Source organism: Excalfactoria chinensis, chromosome 4 (genome assembly GCF_039878825.1).
Source record: "Excalfactoria chinensis isolate bCotChi1 chromosome 4, bCotChi1.hap2, whole genome shotgun sequence".
Lineage (NCBI taxonomy): Eukaryota > Metazoa > Chordata > Aves > Galliformes > Phasianidae > Excalfactoria > Excalfactoria chinensis.
Window position 1 is genome coordinate 54,995,230 of NC_092828.1, and position 20,115 is coordinate 55,015,344.

Genomic DNA, 20,115 nt, shown 5'->3' on the forward strand with positions numbered 1-20,115 from the left:
CAAAAGGCAGTCACCATTAACATGTCAAAATCTGTCAGGGCTGCCTCTATCTAGCATCAGAACTCAAACCCTTCTGTGCACGTAGCTGTATGATGCACCAGGCTTTCCACTACAGGCAGGTGGTTGCTGGGGTTACTGTGTGGTCCTGGCCAAGGTGAGATGAGCGATTAAGTCAGTGGGATTCTTACCATGAGAGAATAAGTGCCAATCCTTCTCATAAGAGAAGAAATCAGCAATAACGATACGCCATAAGAGAAAAACAATAATTTCTAATTATCATTCAACTCATTGCTTATCCTGAAGCACGCTCTTCAAGGAGGAACCCTCTTACAGGTTAGGTCACACTTGTGGGGTGGGGGAAGAGGCTGCTTGCAGGGTGTCCTGGCTGTGCTGTGGGGCCAGGGACACACAGAGGCAGGCAGGAGCCTGGCGCAGCACGTTGGGCGTGACTGTGGATGAAGTACTTCCACATCCCCAGAGCAGTGATGCTCTCTTCTTTCGTTCTCTGATGATTTGGGTATTAATTTGCTTCCTGTGATTATTTAATGTGTATGTGCAGCCTATGGCTTTTTCCTTCCCTTTTGCGTGTGATGTGCGAGCAAAGGAAGATGGTAATAGTCTCTAGGGATGTGTACAGCTCTCCATATCTGAAGTATGAAGTCAACTCAAGACCATTTTGTTCTCATAAAATATACAGCACTGCAGTTTAATGGATGATGGCGTAAATGCCGAGATTTGATGGGCAGAGCCATTTTCCCTGGGAGATGGAAAGGGCTGAGGACTGCGTCGGTCGGGAGATGGGTAGGACTGCAGAAGCAGCGCCTGGTGTGCTGCGTGCCAACACCCAGCGAGCACACTTAGCTGTAATAAAGTCTTAGTACAGATGAGATTTGTTTTTTTAAAGTACTGATGAGTAGGCTGGAGGATCTTGCAGAAGGCAGTTCCTCTCTGTTAGATACGTGGTTTTCTCTACTTTTTTTTTTCATAATATTCTGTGTGATGGAGAAGAAGATGGTTTACCCTCAGGCCAGCAGGCTCAGGCTCCGTGTTTGGCACAGGAGGCAGCTGAGCAGCCCCAGCTGCAGCACGGACAGTACAGGGCAGCGCTGCACCTTCAGTTCCTGTTCCAGGGACGCTCTGCACCGCTTCCTTTTTAGCCTTCGGACAGAAAACTTTGCACAACAGCAGCCAGGCCGAGGGGAACCAGCGCGACACGGAATGTATCATTTCAGAAACTCACCTGCCCCCAGCTGCCCGCCCGCTGTGCTGGTCGCAGGTAGCCGAGAGCCCACCCGCGGCCCGAGAACTTCCCTAGCCTTGAGTAGAAGCGTAGGGGCGCGCAGGTGCGGCGCCGTGCGGCGAGCGTTCGGTAACAGGTGTGTGCTCCCCGAGGGCTCCCGCAGCGGGGCGTCCCCTCCCTCCCTCCCACCCCGGGGCCTCTCGGGGCGCTGCAGGGTTGGCGCGCTGTCCCTGGGAAGCCGCACCGCCGCTGCCTTCCGCGGCCTCGGCGCCGCGCGGCCCCTCGCGATTCAGCCCGCGTTACACAATTGTTGGATGCGGCTGGTGCACCTCCGGCCTCCTCAAAGCCAGTCGGGTCTATTGTTAAGCCGGGAGAGGGGATTTCTGCATTTTTTATCTCCCCCCCCCCCCCCCCCCCCCCCCCCCCGCCATCCCCCGGCAAACTGTAGCGCGTTTCGAATAATTCTAAAATTAACCGCACTTTTGAAGGACTAATTGGTGTCCGCGGCAGGCAGCTGTGTCAGAGCGGCGGCCGAGCCGGGGGCGGCGGGCTCATTATCATTAGTGGGAACGAGCTCGCTCGCCGCCGCCGGGAGCCCCGCGGGGCCGGGCTCGGGGGAAGGCCCCGACGGCGCGGGGAGGGGCGGTGGGCGCGGAGCTCCCGGCCCGCAGTGCCGCGGCAAGGCGGCTGCGGGGGCGGGCGAAGGGAGGAGGGACGGCGGGAGGAGGGACGGGGCGGGCGCCGGGGGAAGGAAGGGAGGGAGGGGAGACGGGAGGCAGCCGGCTCCGCGCCGCGCAGCATCGGGCCGAGCGGTGCCGTGCCGAGCCGAGCCGCCCTAGTGCCCGCCGCCGCCGCCGCCTCCGCGGCCGAGCATGTCGGGGCGGGAGGCGGTGAGCTACCTGCCGGAGAAGGGGCTGTACTGCCAGCGCCTGCCCGGCCGCCGGACGCGCAAGGGAAAGCGCGCCGACACCATGGGCTTCTACGGCACCCTCAAGATGATCTTCTACAAAGTGAGTACCCCGCGCCGCGCGTCCCCGCCCGAGGGCTGCAGTGCGCAGGGACGCGGCGGGGCGGGCGGCTCGCTGCCTGCATGCCGGCTGCCCGCCGCGCCGGTCCGCCCTCCTCCCGCACCGCAATCCCAATTATTGCGGCGAACGGCGTCGGAGGGAACCTGCGCTTTCCCGGCGGCCGTCTGCGTGCTCGCGGGGACACGCAGCCCTTCCGCAGTTCCTCTCTGGTGGTTGCAGCAATGCCTTCCCTGGCCGCGTCTTGTCGCCGGAGCTCCCGGCTGCGGAGAAAGTTTTATCTTCTCCATGTGCTAAATGACGGTTTTCACGCGTATTTGCGTAGCGCCTCCCGAGATGCCGAAAGTCTGCCCGTGCGGCGGACCCGAGGAGAAAGTTCCTTAAAATGCCGGAAAATAAGGCGAGAAAGAGAACGTTGAAATCGTTAGGCAAACGGCCGTGGAACCATACGTAAGAATCGCACGTTGTTTCCGTTGCTACCGCGAAGGAGTTGAGTCCGGGTAGCCGCTCCCCGTGCTGCGGGCTCCGTACTCGGTGCTGGTGAGGTGCGCTCCCGGAAACTGCGTCTCCCTCTGCTGCGAGCCGGAGAGGCAGCGCGTTAGGAGCTTGTCGGAAAGGTAGTTTCCTTCCCCGCGAAAAGCCCCTTCTGAAAAGTCCGCCCGTGCTAAAAAGCCTCTCGCGTACGCTGGCGGCGGTTGGCCTGGCACAGCGATGGAAGACGGTACCGCTGGTTTTGCGACGATGCTCGCAGCCCGTCTCCAGGGGAAGCCCGGGTCTGCTCCTCCCAGGCGCTGGGGGTAGGAGCAGCGCGGGGAGGCTGGCGGTTCGGCAGCGCCCGAGGCGTCCTGGTCCGTGCTGCCATCGATGCGCCGTCCCGTGTGGGCATGGCGGGGACACGGTGTGCGGCTGCCGGGTCTGTAACCAGCCGCACTGTCTGCAATGGCTGTTTGTTTAGGGAAAGAAAAGAAGAAAAAAAAAAAACCAAAACCACAAGGCGAAATAAGGTGGACCATCCTGTTTGGATTTTGATTTGCTTTTACTTGTAGGCAGCGGACTGATGTGAAAAATGGTTAAATAAATGCACCGTAACGCAGTATTTAGAAAGATCAGATCAGTGTCGTACATCAGATAATAACTTTTAAGCCCTGTATCTTAAATACAACATTTGGGGGAAGGGGGGGAAGGAAAATGTTGAAATGGAAGTGTGAGTTGTTGCACAGGTAGCTGATGCGTTTTGCAGCTGACAGATCTGACCAGCAGTAAGTATCCTTCTGCTGGCTGAAGTGCTCCAGTGCATCGCTTCTCCAAAACATAAAGCAACAAAACCCACAGAAACTGTTTAGCATCGCAGCATCTCACTGGGTGCAGGAGCCTGCGGTTAAAGATTACCCAAATACGTGGAAAGTAATCCTTGTTTGTCTGACTGGATAAATATGGCTTTCGTTGGTTTCAATCAGTCTGGTAATTTTTGCAGACCAGCTTCCCCTGTTAGCATCTGCCCTGCTCGTTATTTGGTTTTGATCAGATTTAATTGCGGGTGACATTCGGGAGCAAGATTTACTGCTTTTCATCCTTTCCCTTTTGGTGAAAACGCCCGTTGCTCTCTGGGTCGGTTTTACTGCAGTTCCATGAATGTTGTCATACTACAACTTTAAAATAACAGTGTGGACGAAAGAAAAGACGTATTTGAATTTATTTAGGCCAGACAATGAATATTTGCTTTATAATGCTTAGAGCTTAGCTAGAATTTAACATTTGCATGTGACTTTTAGCAGTGAATCTGTGCACAGAGAAGGAAGGGGTTTGGTTTAGGATTTCCCCTCCCCTCCCTGGAGAACAGAGAGGGACCGGTTCAGTAAATAAAGCGACACGGAGTTACACACTGTTTTAAGTGTTTGAAATGTGGGAATTAAAGGAATATAATTCCAAAGGGTTTTGGACCTCAAGCAGCATTTTTGTGTACATGTACTGTATGAAAATACGCATCGAGTATCGTTAGCTAAAGCCAGAAACTAAAACATTGCTTTGAATGATCTAAGCTTCAACTTTGTTGAAATCCACTATTAAAGTACAAAGCAGAAACAGATTAATTTTACAGAAGTATGCTTAAGTACGGCCTGTCATGTCACTAAACCCCTCTTGTTACTCTTTTCCCTCACCTTGCAGATGAAGAGAAAGTTGGACCATGGCTCCGAGGTCCGTTCTTTCTCTCTGGGGAAGAAACCCTGCAAAGTCTCAGAATACACAAGGTAATTAAATGCAGTAACAGACTGCTGGTTCATGATTCTTGGGTGTATCCGTCTCTCCAGTCACGATGCCTGGGTCATTGCTCCTCTTAATGTTAAAGCGCTGCAGAGCAGAGGAAGGGGTTGTATCAATGTTCATGTGTTGTTTAGCTAATTTAAATCATCTGCGCTGAAGATGAGTTTTAATGAAGTAGCCAGACTCGTGCATTTGTTTGGTTAGACTTGTGCATTTGTTTGGCTGAGGTTTGTGTCCAGTTCTAAATATAGCGTACCTGTTTACTTAGAGACTTTTCAAGGGCCGAATCATTTGTGGGAATAAAATCAATCAGCCTGTTAAAAAGGGACATAATGTTAAACCTTAAGACTATTACAAACTGTGATCAAATGTATCACTTTGCTATGGCAACGGGAACGAGAGAATGGAAATATATGTAGGCAGAGCAGACCATCTGATCTTAGTGGGAATACGCGTGTACTTGCTGTCCACAGCGTGGAATTACATAGGGCTCTGGTGTGCTGCTGTGCTCCTGCCTGGTGCCACATGGCACACGGCGTGCCCCTCACCCCAGTCAGACCCAAACAGGAGAGGCGGGCTGGCAGAGGAGGCCCTGGATGCACGTGGTACAGCTGCAGCTCCTACTACATAGTTGCCATAACAATTGTGCTCTCATGCTGCACTGCTTTCCGTTAGTTTTGAATTTACACATTTTTTTTTCCCCTGTAAGAAGCACCGTCCCCCTCTACAAGCATTATGCTTTCCTCCTAAATGTGGCTGGGGACATTATTTTTGCTCAATATGCTATTGTAGCATTCAAACACTGATGGATCTCTCAAAAGTAACCTATATTTTATATCTTCCCTGAAGAGGTTTGCCAGCTGGTGAGTGAGAAGTTAGGACAGTGTGGGGAAACAGGTTCCCTAGTTGCTTTTCGGATACGTAAACACTGCAGCAGAGAGAGAGAGACAGTGCCTTGTTGCCCAGAAGCACGTACTGCGGTCTCTACCTCTCACAAGCTGTGGGTTCTCCAGGCTTTTCCGTTCTTCTCACAGCAAAGCGCTTTGTTCACCCGCCCATTCTTCACGTGGCATATCGTTCTCTGCACTCATGTAAAAGCAAACAGTTGAGGAACAACGAAAGTGCGCTTTTTGTCACGTGTATCTGTCATGTTCAAAGGAACCGCTGCACTCACTCAGCTTCCACAGAAACCTGGCTGGCCCTTTCAGGTGATAGAAAGCAAACAGAAAAAATAAAGTATGACCAAAAATCTTGCGGTTTAATCTTAGGTCAAAGAAAAGACACTTTTAGGTCTTGCTCTGAATAGCTGGTTTTGAATGAAAACCAGTTTACCACAGAAGAAATTAAAGTGTACCTGTTCTTCTGTGGCAGGCTCAAGGCTATGCAATTGTTCAGATACACCATAAGCTGAAGCTAAGAGCCTTATTCTGCAGCTGAAATGATAGGCCTTGGCACTGTCTCTGTACAGGTGATGAGAATGGGTAGGCTGTAAATACAGATTTTGTTTTAGAAAGATGTTTTCTATTGTCATCGATTGGATTTTGAGTCATTATTGGCATAAAAGAACCCTTAAATAACATCTTATCCTCTCTCTTTAACTGTTCAATTATATTTTCTGTAATAATGTTTAGGCAAATAATGTGGCTCTTGTGTCTGCTTTTTCATTTTCCCTGGGATCAGACACTCTTTAACTTGGCAGGTCTGATGAACTTTGTTTGCATATGCCAGGTAAAGCCAGTAAATGAGTGCCATTAAGAGGATCCCTGATCTCCGAAACAGTATTTTTTATATCACATTATCTTTGTGTTATTATTCAATAAAATTAGCAGCAAAACAAACAAACAAACCAAACAACCACAAAAAAAACCCCAAGTCTATTGAAATCATTCTTTACTTTCTTTACCTATTTGGATAAACAGCCGACCGTGCTATGATTGTCCTTCAGAGCAAGGAAGATTCAAGAGTGAAAAATGTGTAGATTATGATGAGATAAATATGAAAATGAACCTGCTTTGCATCATTGGAAGCTATTCTTGTAGCCAGTGAAATGTCAGTAAAGCCCTGGAGCTCTCATACCTGCTGAAGAGTTGGGCTTATCGTAAATAAAAGGATCTTTTTTTTTTTTTTGGAGTCCCACAACTGTATTCAGAATCATAATGTTTGTGAGAGCACCATCCTGCAGTTCCAGGTTTCCTGCTAGGGAATACAATGTTGGCGTTCTGTGAACAAAGTACTTTACATTATGTGTAAAAAAAAAAAAAAAGAAAGAGGATAACTCAGTCAGCTGTATTACAGTAGACTCCTACAATAGCAGCTTAATCCCAGCTTTTTTTTTATAAAGCCCCATCCCATATGAATGAGCTGTTTTTTAACATGTCAGTCTGCAAAAAACAAGCTGTAATTCAGGGAGCACCTTTGGTTCCCCTTCACTTCAGCCCCCCTTTAGTTCTCGTGTCCTCCATCAACACACAAACTTTAAAACTCTAACGAGTACTTCAAAGGCATACTTCAATCACAAGGGCAGTGCCATGGTTTGATACTTGTAGCTCTCTGTCAACAAAATGTATTAAGAGTTAACGATAGATGTTTTTCTGTTTGTTGATGAAGCAGCAATAGCACGTTACAACAGATGAGACTCTTAACTGGCTCCCTGCAGCCCAGTCAGTACATTGAGAACAGTCAGAAGGCACAAATGCAGCCCAGAGGAAAAGCAAGAAAAGGAGTATATATGTGACCGTGCATCCTTGTGACAACATGGTGGGCAGTTGATGGAGCGGCCATTTTTTGGCCCTGGCAGATTAGCGCTGTAGTGGTAGAAATGAATTTTTGGGAGCAAGGGATGAGAAGGCATCAGAGAAACTGGGGCTTCAGGCAGCCAACAGAATGTTTTCATGTTGTTGACATTGCACGAAGTTTAATGTGCTGTAAGTAAAATTAAGTAATAGCTGCAACTTCTGTACTAGTTTTCTTTTTCTGCTGTAGACACTAATTTTTTTCCTCGATGTTTTACATGCAACTTTCACTTTGTATTCCAGTACCACAGGGCTGGTGCCATGCTCTGCCACACCGACCACTTTTGGGGACCTGAGGGCAGCCAATGGCCAGGGGCAGCAGCGCCGCCGCATTACATCTGTGCAGCCACCCACGGGCCTTCAGGAATGGCTGAAAATGTTTCAGGTAACTTGCACTTAAAGAAAGCAGCTTACCTCCATGACTGAAGCAAAAGGCTGCTTCAGTGAAGGCGGTCCTCACTGTATATCCTGCAGTGTTCCCAGCATTGATTTTGTGTACTGTTGAAAAAACAAACGGGCATCAACTTCAAGGAAATGCAGCTGCCTGTTTTAGCTAGTTACTGTAGAAACTCACAAAAAATACTGCGTTCTCTGGTTTCTTAATAAAATAGCCCGTACAGTTTGATGCTTTCACATTTTCTGCAAATTCAGTCCAGCATGTTACGGCTGCCTCCGTGGCCCCAAGCTAACTGGAGACATTTTCACTGGGAGACTGGCAGGCGGGAGCGTGTGGTTTGCCTCAGCGTAGGTATAGCACTAAATTTATCCCAAGTCTGCTGTCTTCTAAGAATAGAAAGAAATGTTTAGGAAAAATAGGTTAAATGGAAACTTAGTGTGTATTTTTCAGATGTTTGAGTACTGAACACTGTGTCAGATGGTACACAAGCGTACATTGAGGACAGGGTAAAAAGAGACTTTCTGTATCTTTCCAACAGCCTTCAACAACATCTAAAACTTAATGTGACCAAAAAGCAGAGAAACCAAAACCCAGTGGCATGAGGGACATTTGCACAGTGGAAGCTGACACCTGGGTGACACCACATTGGGAGCAGCTGAGCCAATTTGGTGTGCGTTAACACAGACACACCTTGGGGCAGGGCAGTGCTCCTAGGGCACAGAGAGTGTCAGGGAGCTCTGCTGTGCAGCTGTGCGGTGTGTTCTTATGGAGAGATGACTCCCAGTCATTGATTGGAAATACGGAAATATTGTGTCTTCAAATCTTGATTAATAAACTGTGACTTCTAAAAATGTTTCCAGAAGGAATAAGTAACTAATGCAGGCATAGTTTCAATTATGATGACATTTCCAAAGATAGAACAACAATGTTGTAGATACAGTAGCGAGCATACAATTTTGCAGGCGGGAGTGTGCTTTGGGCTTGATTCATGCTGCCACACAGTACCATTGATCTCAATCACTGTCACGGCTGAGCATTAAAATAATAATGGAGAACTCCTTTCCCTCTTTTATTTTTACACGTTTATGATCTGCATAAGACAGTGGAAGTTTGGAACTGAGGTGTTCTTGTACACGTCATTCATGCTTGTGCGTAATTGTAGTAGCGTGTCTTTTTTAAGGCTGTCCATAGAAATGTGTCTTTTTAACCCTTCATCGTATTTGAATGGTAGTTTGTATGTATGGTACTTAATGTAATTCTGTGTTGTATTTTAATATGCTGATAAAGCTTTTAAGCTAAGGAAAGCTATTTTGTTATGTATAGGGACATACTGCGTGTTTTCTCAGATAAGATCAGTGGTTGTCAGTAGCTACTTGTTAAAAAAACAATGAAAGGCTGAAATGTTTGAGAGTGGGATGCACGCGTGGCAGTAAGAGCAGTGCTACTTCACCAAAACTCTGTAAGCCTGCGGGAAGTCTGCCTGCAATGGAGGCCTTGTTATTTTTGGTTTGTAGTGGAGGAACGATGCTCCCCATTAAGTTAAATAATGAGATATTTTCAGTTTGTGAAAATACAGTAAGGATTTTCTGTAGTAATTCGCAAGCTCTGATCTGAACTCTTGAGAGAAAGAAGCCTCTCTTTAATAACTAGGGACCATCAAGTAGCACTCAGTGACAGTAGCTGCTCTTACTGATAGTTTGTACTGCATTCACTAAGGGAGTCCTTTGGAACAGAAAGCCTTCAGAGTCACGTGCATGCCAAGCACCCTCATTTTCCTTGTTTTTATTTTCTGCATGAGTTTCATGAAGGTGGTGGGTCTTATCTGTTGAAATGATGAAAGCACAGTCTCCAAGTCAGGGGAGGTGGCTCTTCCCAGAGAGAAGAATCAAATGGCACGGGCAGCATCGCTCTTGCAACGCCATGCTTTTACAGTTCAGAAACAGAGATGGGAGGACTTGCTTCTTTATGTACTTTATGCCTCCAATGCCTGTTAATTGATCCTATCATATTTTATGTGAAAATATATTTCCAATTAATTTTAAAGCTAATTTTCCAGGGGCACATTAGCTGGATGTATGTCCTGTTTCAAGCAGGAACCAAACTTTGGCAGAAATTCTCAGATACTTGGAGGTCCCTGGCCTGTACATTGGCCTTCAGTCCCCCTCTTTTGTTTACTTGTTTGGGGAAGGGATGTAGGGGTGTCAAATTTAAAGGCAAAAGAATTCAAATACTAAGAAAACAAGATGTCCTCTATGTTTGTGGGTTTTAAAATTTATTTTCATACATTACTGCTGCTGTTATGTTCTGTAGTTGACCTGAGCCTTTCATTTTGAAAATGACAAAAACTAATGCAGAAGGGAGAAACAGTTGGAAGCCTGTTTGCACTTTCCCTTTAAAAATGAAGCTGTATATTGATTTCAGTGAAATGTTAGTCTGGAAACAGAAACAGAAAAGCGTTGTGATAGGTTTGAGCCATTTAATTTCTTAAAGGCCCATTTATTTTTCTGTTTTGCACTGACTCTTTGCTTCAGGTCTTTTTAATGTCTGCTACAGGAGTTTTAAAAACCTGGTGACCAAATGTGTCATGACAAGGTTTCTTCTTTTACAATTAACTTATTTTATTTGGAACGGGAAATATTTTTAAGTCACCAACTCATCTGCGATAAGGGAAAAGATCAGCTGCGTGCTAAATTGAGTCAGTGACAGTACTGCTTTACTTCTTACATTCAGTTTTTCTCTCTTCATTATTCCTCCTTTGCATACTTACAGTGTTAGGTAACTTGCCCAAAAATTTGAATTTTCTGGAGCTGTCTCGGGTCATTCGTAGCAATGTTGCAGTTGTTCCAAAGGCAGTAAGTACAGGCAATGGTTTTGAGTAACTAGTGAAGGCTATTATTTTATCTCAGATTGGAAACATTACTTTCTCTGTGGTTTTAACACTGCCCAAATCCTCTTGCCATTGTTGGCTGGCAAGAATACTGTTTCTTTCCTTTATGTAAAGAGTTGGCTGAGCCACTGCAATTCTCATTACTTTATGTTCTTCACTTTGTGCTCTCCAAAGACACTTGTGAATGCATAAATGCATAGGGCTGAGTAGCCCACCTCTTACATGAAGCAGGCAGTGGAGATGATATCATCGCCAGCATTACGGCATCTTTTCCTTTATGGTTACAAGTTCAAGGTCTCGGTGGTGATGTCCAGAATGGGAAGGGCCCACACTGCAGCAACGTGCTGCTTTGGGCTGTTTCACCCATACCAGTTTGATTGGGAGCAGAAATGGGGACTGCAGCCAATCTCCTGGTCATCCTTGCTCATACCCCTTCAGTTCAGGCGGCAGAGCAGCTCTGGCATGTATAAGCTAGGTTCCCATTGGAAGAAGCTCTGGGAGAAGCCACTGCCAGCCTACAGCAGGGACACAGCTGTCACTGCTCCTCCAGGAGCAGATGAGTCTGGGGGAACCTTCAGCCCAGCTTCAGTCACCTCCTGCTCCCAGACCCCCTGTTGTAGCAGGCTGCTCACTGGGTATGGCCTTTCCTCCAGGGGATTTTGCTCACGTGCTCTGTGTACCAAGGCCGGGATCTCCTCTGAGCTGTCAGGAACTCAGTCACTAGCCTGAGCTGGGTGGCAGCAGGACACGCAACAACCATTTCTGCAAGTCTGTGTGAAACAGCACACCTCCGTTAGCACAGTGCAGTCACAAAGAATAGCACTCTGAAATTGTACCGCAGCGTAACATGTTTAAAATAGGCGTCCTTAAGTTACCTATAATAGAAGAAAAATCTAATTGCTGCAAACTGTAATTGTGCAAACTGGAGTTAACAGGTTGGGGCTGTGTGACAGAAGAGCATAGCTCACAGCAGAGGCACAGAAACAGGAGAAGATGGTGAAAGGATGAGTGGCGAGTCAGACAGGCAGGATGAGGTGGAAGTTGTAGGAGCAGCAGAGATGTTTATGTTGATATGAAGCTGTTTTGCATGCCTTATAAAGACAGGAAGGAGGGCTATGCACAAGAGCACAGGGAAAGATGAAGGTACGCAGTGCTGTGGCTGCAGTAGCTGCATGCTGAATGAGGGATGATGTGAGCAGTCAGAAGGCCGGGGCTGAAGGAACAGGACCTCCTGGGGACCCGAGGGAAAGACGGGACTCCTTGTTTGGGAACCTCAAGTCTTCAGCTCCCTGAGATCAGCAGTCCCTGCCCCAGGGGAACATGAAGGAATTAAACAAATGCATTTTAAAGATAATGAATATTCTTTACAAAGATCTTCATTCTGAAAGGGAATCACCTGGTGGAAATACAAGGTATCTGGATGCTGCCCAGCTATCTTAGATCTCTTCAGTCATCTAAAACGTTTGAAACTTTGTGAAATATTTATTCATGATTGGATTCGTTGTTTGTTTGTTTGTTTGTTGAGTTTTCCTCATCAAAGCCACAAACTTCTTTATTTTTCTGCTCTCCACTCAGTGCAGCTTTGTGCAATTCTGTGCAAACAGATCAAGCTCTGGAATCCAAAAAGGCCAATTCCATAGGTTTGTTTTCATTAGCAGAGGCAGTTGTGTTCATCTGGCACGCTTACTCCATCAAAACCTTCCATGCCACGCTTCCCTCAGAGACCCCACGCTGACTGTAGCTGGGGGTCTCTTTGGTTATGTGAGAGACTCAGGGGGCAATGTCCCAGAGCAAACAACTTCAGCAGCTGATAGCTCGAGAACAGCCTTAGGTAGCTGCCTGCAGCCACCCTGTAACGATGACTGGACAGATGAAAGCGGGTGCTGCTTGTATTCATTAGCATCTCTTTCCCCTTCTTGTATTTTCTCTGTTCTCTTTTGTGTTTGGCTCTGTATTGCATTTTAAAAATAGAAACTTAGGAGAATTACAGATTAAGATAGTGCACAGAGAAATTATTAATGTCTTCACAACTGTCATCCATGCTTGCCACAGCGATATGCAACGGTATTCGGGTTGATTTGTCTTAATTTATTATAGCTGCTTATAAATTAAGAGCAGACTGACCTTGGAAACTTAGAGTATGAGAAAGTAGCACAGGTATGATTTTTCCTTTCTTCTTTTAATACTCCTAAATTCAAAGACGATTGACAGCTAAGATGATGGATTCCAACTGTTGTACCTAAAGGCAGTTAAGCTTGGGGTTACTGAAACAAACAGTTGGAAAGTTGGTGAGGTAAACAGCCCTTCAGTGCATGAGGTATGGAGAACTGCTCTGTGAAGCAAATGTTGCTATTGAAAGAAACTTCACGCAAGTGTTGCATTGCAGAGACCAGAGTTAATTGTTAGTTCAAGAGAGCAGGAATTTACAACGTGAGCAATAAGAGCCCTTAGATACATGGCAGATTAGAACAGAAATCTTCATTCTAAGGTATTTTGCCCTTTGTTTTTTTTTTAATTTCAGCTCGGCTCTTACCATAACTGCAATATAATTTCCATGCGTTAATTTACTTGTAAATGTCACTCTGGAAGACACTGAAGAATGTGAATGTGAATTTGCTCTCAAAAACTGACGTCTCATTTTTTCTCCTCTCTGAGGTGTTGTTCATGCTCTAATTCTGTTGCTAAATCAGTTAGCAGTGGCTGTTGGTTTTTTTTTTTTCCCCGTAGAAATGATTTTTTCCTTAAATTATTTTCACATAACGAATCTAAACTCTATGATGAGCAGAGATGAGTCTGAGGCACGCTTTTCAGATGTGCGGTATATTCAGTTACTATGTTTTCCTACCAATGATGCTGCTGTTAATCTGCTGTGCTCTTAGATGAGCGCCTTATTAAAATCTTCAGATTTTATGGTGCCCATTAGTCAAAATGTGAAGTAAGAAAATTACCAGCCGAAATTCCCTGTTTATTCAAGTGTAAATTGATACCTACAAATATGTGTTGCTTTATAGCCAGGATTCTGAAATACAGCATTGTCACACAGGGACACACCATAGTAACAAGCAGGCAGTGTATTTCTGGAGAAAGTTCCTTTCCTTTCCTCTCATTCCATCTCAAGCTTTTGGTCTGTCAGATGATACATCAAGGTTAAAAGTTACCTCACTTGAATGTACAATGGAGAAAGAACAAATTTTGTTTCAAGCCCTTTGTTGTCAGTAACACGTGCATAAATTTCATCAACTTCAAAAGAAGCTTAATTATTTTAATTATTATTATTAAATATTATTATCGACTTAATTGCTAATCTATATGTGCGTGTATAACAAATTCTTTCTTAGCTTAAGAATCAATGTAGTAACTTTGAATACTTTGCGTTGATTAACTTCTCGTTTTTGTGTAATTTACCTGAGCTGGCTTTTTGTATGCTTGTGCATAGGTCGACAAGGGAACTTAACTTGCATTTTTGGCAAAGCAATGGCACTTACTAATATAAGCTAAGCTTGTTGGTTTTTTTTTTTCTTGCAGAGCTGGAGTGGACCAGAGAAATTACTTGCTTTAGATGAACTCATTGACAGTTGTGAACCAACACAAGTGAAACACATGATGCAAGTGATAGAACCCCAGTTTCAAAGAGACTTCATTTCCTTGCTCCCAAAAGAGGTGAGAAATAGAGGTTCAAGTCACCACCTTTCAAATACTTCCTTGCTCATTGTGGCATTCAGTTTTTTCCAACATAGTGATGTAAACTGATGTTAAGAAGGTCCCTAAGTTGACATACTGTCATAACATAGTAACTGTTATTTCATAGTAAGACACCCTTATGTTGCAGTTCTGATACCTGGAAATACGGATGACTCCTTAAACAAAATCCCAGTAGTTTTCAGGTATCCCTGTATCTTAATTGGGCTGGCTTTAATTTTATATTTAGAACTAGTTCTTTCAGAAAATGCGCACAAAAGAATCCTCTCCAGCTGCATGACCTTTCTGCACAGTATTCTGGAAGTATAAGCATTACCACTTAATGCTTTAAGTAATGTGCTTTCTTTGTGAATATTATTTTTAATTTTTTTTTTAAACAAACTAAGTCCTAAAGTCCACATCAATAAACCCCACCAAAAGTAAGCTCAGAAAAGCCCCTCTTACTAAGGATAAAGCCAAGCCCTAATTAACTGGATATATTGCAGTAAATCCTTTTCTGCAAATCAGATCATGTTGTATCAGGTTAAAGAGGAGCTGAGACTTAGATTTGAGTGTGTGTGATTTTCAGCTTGTGTAAGTAAGTAAATGTTGTCTGTAGAAGAGTAATTCTTGATATTCTCACAAGTAGAACATGGGGTTTGAGATGAAAGATTATCAAGCTAGTGTGCTACAGCCGTTAAGTGCGTTACAGTACATTTGGAAATTATACTTCTGATATTGATTTTAGTGAATGGGAACTTGCTTTGCTGTCTGGAGTGAAGAGGAGGTGCATCTTCTTTTGCTGTATCTACTATGTGCTGAGTTTGCCACGTGAAAGTTTTCATGAGGGTTGGTGTTCATACATCTTTGTTTACTGACAGATTTGAAAACAAGTTCTTTGTAGGTATTCTGGTGCTGGTGTTTGGTTACTGTATTTAGTGTGCTCCTATTTACTGTGAAGATTGTTCTGTATCTCCTGTTCTTGACCTTCTTTCTGATGTATATTCTATTTTTAAAATACTTAGATGTGCGTGACCCTTCTTTCCATCACATCTTCGTAGACTAGGAAATGTCACAGCCTTACCTCGGGTTTTACTGGTTAGCATTTGTAAGCAGTGGAAGCACTTTATGTGATGAATGTTAACTTGGAACACATGACGTAAGCACGTGGATAAGCACTGACTGATAGCCTTCTTCACATAGGTAGAGGACACTGGGGAAGAGAAAGGTTTAATAGGACCGCTGTGGTGGTGCAGTGTTCCCAAAGCGGCTGCCCAGAGCAGCCTTAGTTCAGAGGCTGAGGAAGGAATCAAGAGGTTGGATTTTGAGACAACAGAGGACGTTTTGTTACTTCTGCACCTGCTGTGCCTGGAAATGCACTAATTGATCGCAGGAAGTCACAGATGAATTGTCGTTCTTTGCCGGACTTGGTGCCCAAACTAACTTAAGTATTTGACGTAGTTGCACTGTAATGATCTTGCTGTTATTTTAGTTGTAGCAGTTTCTTCACAGAAAGGATATGCTATTTAGCTGTAAAATAAACAGCTAAGTAGTAACGTTCCTTATCTCTTACTTGTTTCTTGACTCCACTGTAAGATACTTGTGCTTAATTCCTATTTTTAGTGGTTGTTCTTGCTTCTTGAAACAGTAAAGTTGTCAAGTGTTTGGTTGCATGAAAAGCTGACTTCGCCCTGTAAGCTGGTTTAAGCAATTTTTGCCTTCTGATCCCCCGTTGCTGTCACCAAAATTAACCAAAATTCTCCATGAAGCCAACTCCATCTCCTCTCCATTCTGAAGATTATTTAAGTCAGATCTGTTCAGTGACTCCGTCCCCTGATACTGGCTTCAGCGGGTAGTGATGAGTAATTTTGGGGAGAAGAATAATTTTGTAGGGTCAGTAATTCTGTAAGCAGGCTTCCCTACCAGCGCCAGCATCCTGTGAAAGCACGCTCTCTTGAGCTGTCACTCTGCATTAACATCTATAGGTAGCTCCAGTATTGTATGTACTGCAGTGATTTTATTACCTAATCAGAATATGAAGCTGCTTTGGGCAGGAGGCCTCTCCTTCAAAAATGTTTTCAGCAATAGTAAGACAACAGCTTAATATCTGAATAACCAAAGAAAATGTTTGCCTTCCTCCTGAGGAAACCTGCAGTCAAACAATTAATCTGAAATGAATATTTGTTTTCTTACAGAGCAATTAGAAATAATTATTGAAATTATTTGTTTGTGAAAGGCAAGTCTAGAAATCAACAGATAAGGAGTGCTGCTAAAATCAGCCAAAGGAATAGAATTGGTGCCATGGTACACTAGGAGAGAAAGCGAGATACAGCATTTGGTTGGGTATTCTTAATGCTGCAAGAGAGAGCAGGCCTCGGTACGGCTGAGTCAAGGTCAACTCTCTGCTACCTGAAGCTGTCTCGTAACCGGCTCCACGAACTGAGACAAAGGGCCTCCATCTTTTGTACACTGCTAATCCTAAAGTCAACTGTGAGCTGTGTTGACCCTTGATGACTATTTAGCCAAATACAGTCTAAAATAAATGTCACCCATATGTAAGCTGTTTTAAAATCAGTTGGCTCACAGATTTTAATTAACACTATCTTAGCAAATGTCCATACCCGTAGATAGGACAAGTGATATTTAAACAAACTCTTCTGTCAGCTAAGGAGCATCCAACAAAAAATGAAAGGATCTGTTTCATGTTTTGAGCCTTGCTGCGTTCAAGCTCATCTATCTGATGTGTTTTAGGACACGTGTCGTAAATAATGTTCCATATCAGGAATTTAGACAAAGTCAAAAAGGACACAAGTGTGGTTGTTGTTTTTGTGTCACGGAGCCTTACAGCAAACGTTAAATTCTGACTCCACAAACGAGTAGGGACAGAATAATCGTTCCTCAGCTTTACAGCCTGGGATGCATGCGGGATCTGCTGTGCAAGTTAAGGCGCATATCCAGCAAATGTGGAGTCCTGCATGCTCAATGTGAGCTGCAGGTGATGACTTGCCAACAAGGTGTGTAATTGCAATCAGAATGCCAAGAGGCTTGACATGCTGAATTTTTATTTCCTGCTCAGTTACTGGCTGGGCTACATTAATAAAAGTAAACGTTTCTCACATAATAAGGTTAAAAATCTGCTGAGGTCAACAGCCTACAGTTATAACTTCCTTAGTGAATTTCAGTCTTTGCTTCTTTGAGAGGCAGGTTCCATTTATATACAACATAACTCCCGTTAAAAATTAAATACAAAAATGCTAAGCAGAAAAAGGTATGTCAAGGAGTAGTGACTGTGGATGATCTGATTTCCTTGACAAGTTTTGCATCCTAGTGTTGACAATGACCTTACTTACTATTTCTATTACTTACTTACTATTTCTAAATGTAAGTAGTTCTGTGCATCACTTTTTATCAGTGTTGTTCTTTCTGTGGAGTCTTTAGTCATGGAAGCCACCTTCCTGCCTCTTCTATTTTCATTTTCCACGACTGGAGAAATATATTGTTGCTGTTCAGTAGAAAAGCTGTAGTCATTCATCCAGGATTCCCTTAAGGAGATATCCATCACCGTATTTTGGTTTGTGTTTTAGATGCCTCTGTCCCAGTTTAAGTCTCCAGGCCATCTGAAGATATTTCTGGAGTTTTGGGGGGACTTACCATGGTCATTATGTGGCTTTGCTCAACTCAGCTGAGATCTGAGTTCTCCCAGTAACATTTAACATTGTCACACAGAAAAGTGAAGTTCAACTTCAGTTCACTTTACGCAGCATACTGGGATTTCCCTTGTTTGTTTGTTTTTCCTGGTAACAAATACAGTGTGTAATATCAGTTACATATTTTAGTCCTTTTGCATCCAAGTGCATAAAACTCCCTGTAGCAGCACTTAAGTGTATGCTCGCATTTCAATCAGAACTTGAGCGATGTGATTGCTGGATTTTCTGCAGCTGCAGAGCACTTTTGAACTTGAAGACAAATAGCATTTACATTTTCTCTATTTGAGCTTACGGCGTGATGTTTTTCCATCCCAGCATCCTTAATTTGTTCGCGTAGTGAGCGTGGTGGTATTTTGTGGTTAAACTCTCAGAACAACTTTTACTAGATAAAATATCACAGGCATAATTATTTTAGTACATCTGGCAACGGTTCAAAGTAATACGGATGACATTTTAAGAAAGCATAATAGCCAGTGATTTCAGCTGACATCTAGTCTCCTGCAAATAATATACATTTTTGATGTGATCTGTATGGATTTAGTTATTTAAGATGATTGCTGTACTTCTCATGTGCCCACTGGAACAAGCTGTAGCTCTGTTAAGTTTCTGAGATCACTTAATAATTCATTGTTTCAATTTTCTGTATTTCAGCCTCTGATGTGTGATAATGCTTGGAGTTACTTCACTTTTCCTTTCAAAAGCAATTTAGAAACCTCCCTTCCTTTTCTTACAGCTGGCACTGTACGTGCTGTCATTCCTGGAACCCAGGGACCTTCTGCAGGCAGCCCAGACGTGCCGTTATTGGAGGATTCTGGCTGAAGATAATCTCCTCTGGAGAGAGAAATGCAAAGAGGAAGGTAAGGCTGAGCAAAAAGATGAATGTAATGGTCAAAGCGTTGCTGTCAAAAAGTGCAGCTCGTTTACATAATAAGCTTAAAGTTTTATGAAGGGAATTTGGGTGACTTTAAATTTACTGGTAGGGATGTGTTGAGCTGTGTGGGGCATATCTTTGTTAAAAGTAGGAAGCAGAAGTAATCTATGGGGCACTAGAAATGAATCAAGACTTAAGCTTGAACATCCTGTGCGTAAGGTGTAACATGTGTATGTTCTTAAAATACACTGATTTTTCTGGTTAAGGATTGTTTTTATTCAAAATACAACCAAAGCAAATAAGAGCTGAGATGAGCATTGCAGTGGTTGGATAGAAAGAGCACTGTGATTTTGTGTCAGTTGTGGGAAAATGGAGAAATTTCATAGGGTAGGAGAAGAAGGTGGAAATGGATTGCTCAGAGAAGGGGACGCGTTCCATAAGCCATGTTGATATCCCTGCCTCCTGCCCAGTCAAGGAGACTGGGGAGTTCAGCACTAATATGAATGGGTAAGAAAAGACTCACTGGGAAATATGCACCTGTGTGAAAATAAGGGAAATGTAAACTTGTTAAGCAGAAATACATGGCTAAGCAGAAAGGGAGTCTCAGAGCAGTGTCCTTACTGGACACAGGCAAATGCTGGTACTGTCCAGTCAGCCTCAGCACCGAGACAAGAATGTGGGGAGTGGTCTGTGCAGAGGCTTTAAAAATGATGGCAGGGTGAATGTAGCCAGCTATTTTTAAGTCCCCTAAATTAATGAGTTGTTCTTCTGCAATGGAAATCGGGTGTCTAACCTCATAAATCTTACCTAAAGATTCTCCTCTTACAAATTTCAGTGAAAAATGCATTGAGAGGATAGAATGAGGAAAAAGGAAAACAGCGAGGGGTGTTAAGTCTGTGTGAGCCGAGAAGTGAAACATAAATCTGGCCAGGCACGAGAGTACTGGTTAAACAGGATTGTAGACTGTTCAGACTTGGTGAGGTGCACAGTAACATGAAAGCTCACTTAATTACAAATTTTCAGATAGAAACATGGGTAAGGAGGCTAAAAGCAGAAGAGTGAAATCCATTTACTGCCAACAGTCATAAGTCAGGCTAGTAGAGAGATGCAGTGGAGAAAGAGAAGTGTGTAGAAAAGATGGATAGGTGAGAAAGGGAATTGGCCAAAAAAAGAAAGAAAGAAGACACAAAATGTAGTAAGAAGTATGAAATGAAGCACTGCCTCTTAAATGTCAATTCAGACAGGGTGCAACCAGC

The 20,115-nt window shown here is 44.1% G+C and overlaps 1 protein-coding gene across 2 annotated transcripts in view; it reads left to right on the forward strand.

The window, feature by feature from the left end:
- The window catches only part of FBXW7 (F-box and WD repeat domain containing 7), a 162,514-nt gene that overhangs the window by 128,206 nt on the left and 14,193 nt on the right, over positions 1-20,115 (forward strand). The window contains exons 1-5 of one of the 2 annotated variants that reach the window (XM_072335695.1): positions 1,994-2,250; positions 4,432-4,514; positions 7,563-7,704; positions 14,129-14,263; positions 18,722-18,845. In XM_072335695.1, coding sequence (XP_072191796.1) covers positions 2,113-2,250; positions 4,432-4,514; positions 7,563-7,704; positions 14,129-14,263; positions 18,722-18,845 — 622 coding nt within the window. In that variant the 5' untranslated portion in view covers positions 1,994-2,112. Of the gene's footprint in view, positions 1-1,993; positions 2,251-4,431; positions 4,515-7,562; positions 7,705-14,128; positions 14,264-18,721; positions 18,846-20,115 lie in introns of those variants that run through there. The other variant, XM_072335694.1, reaches the window with a different exon arrangement.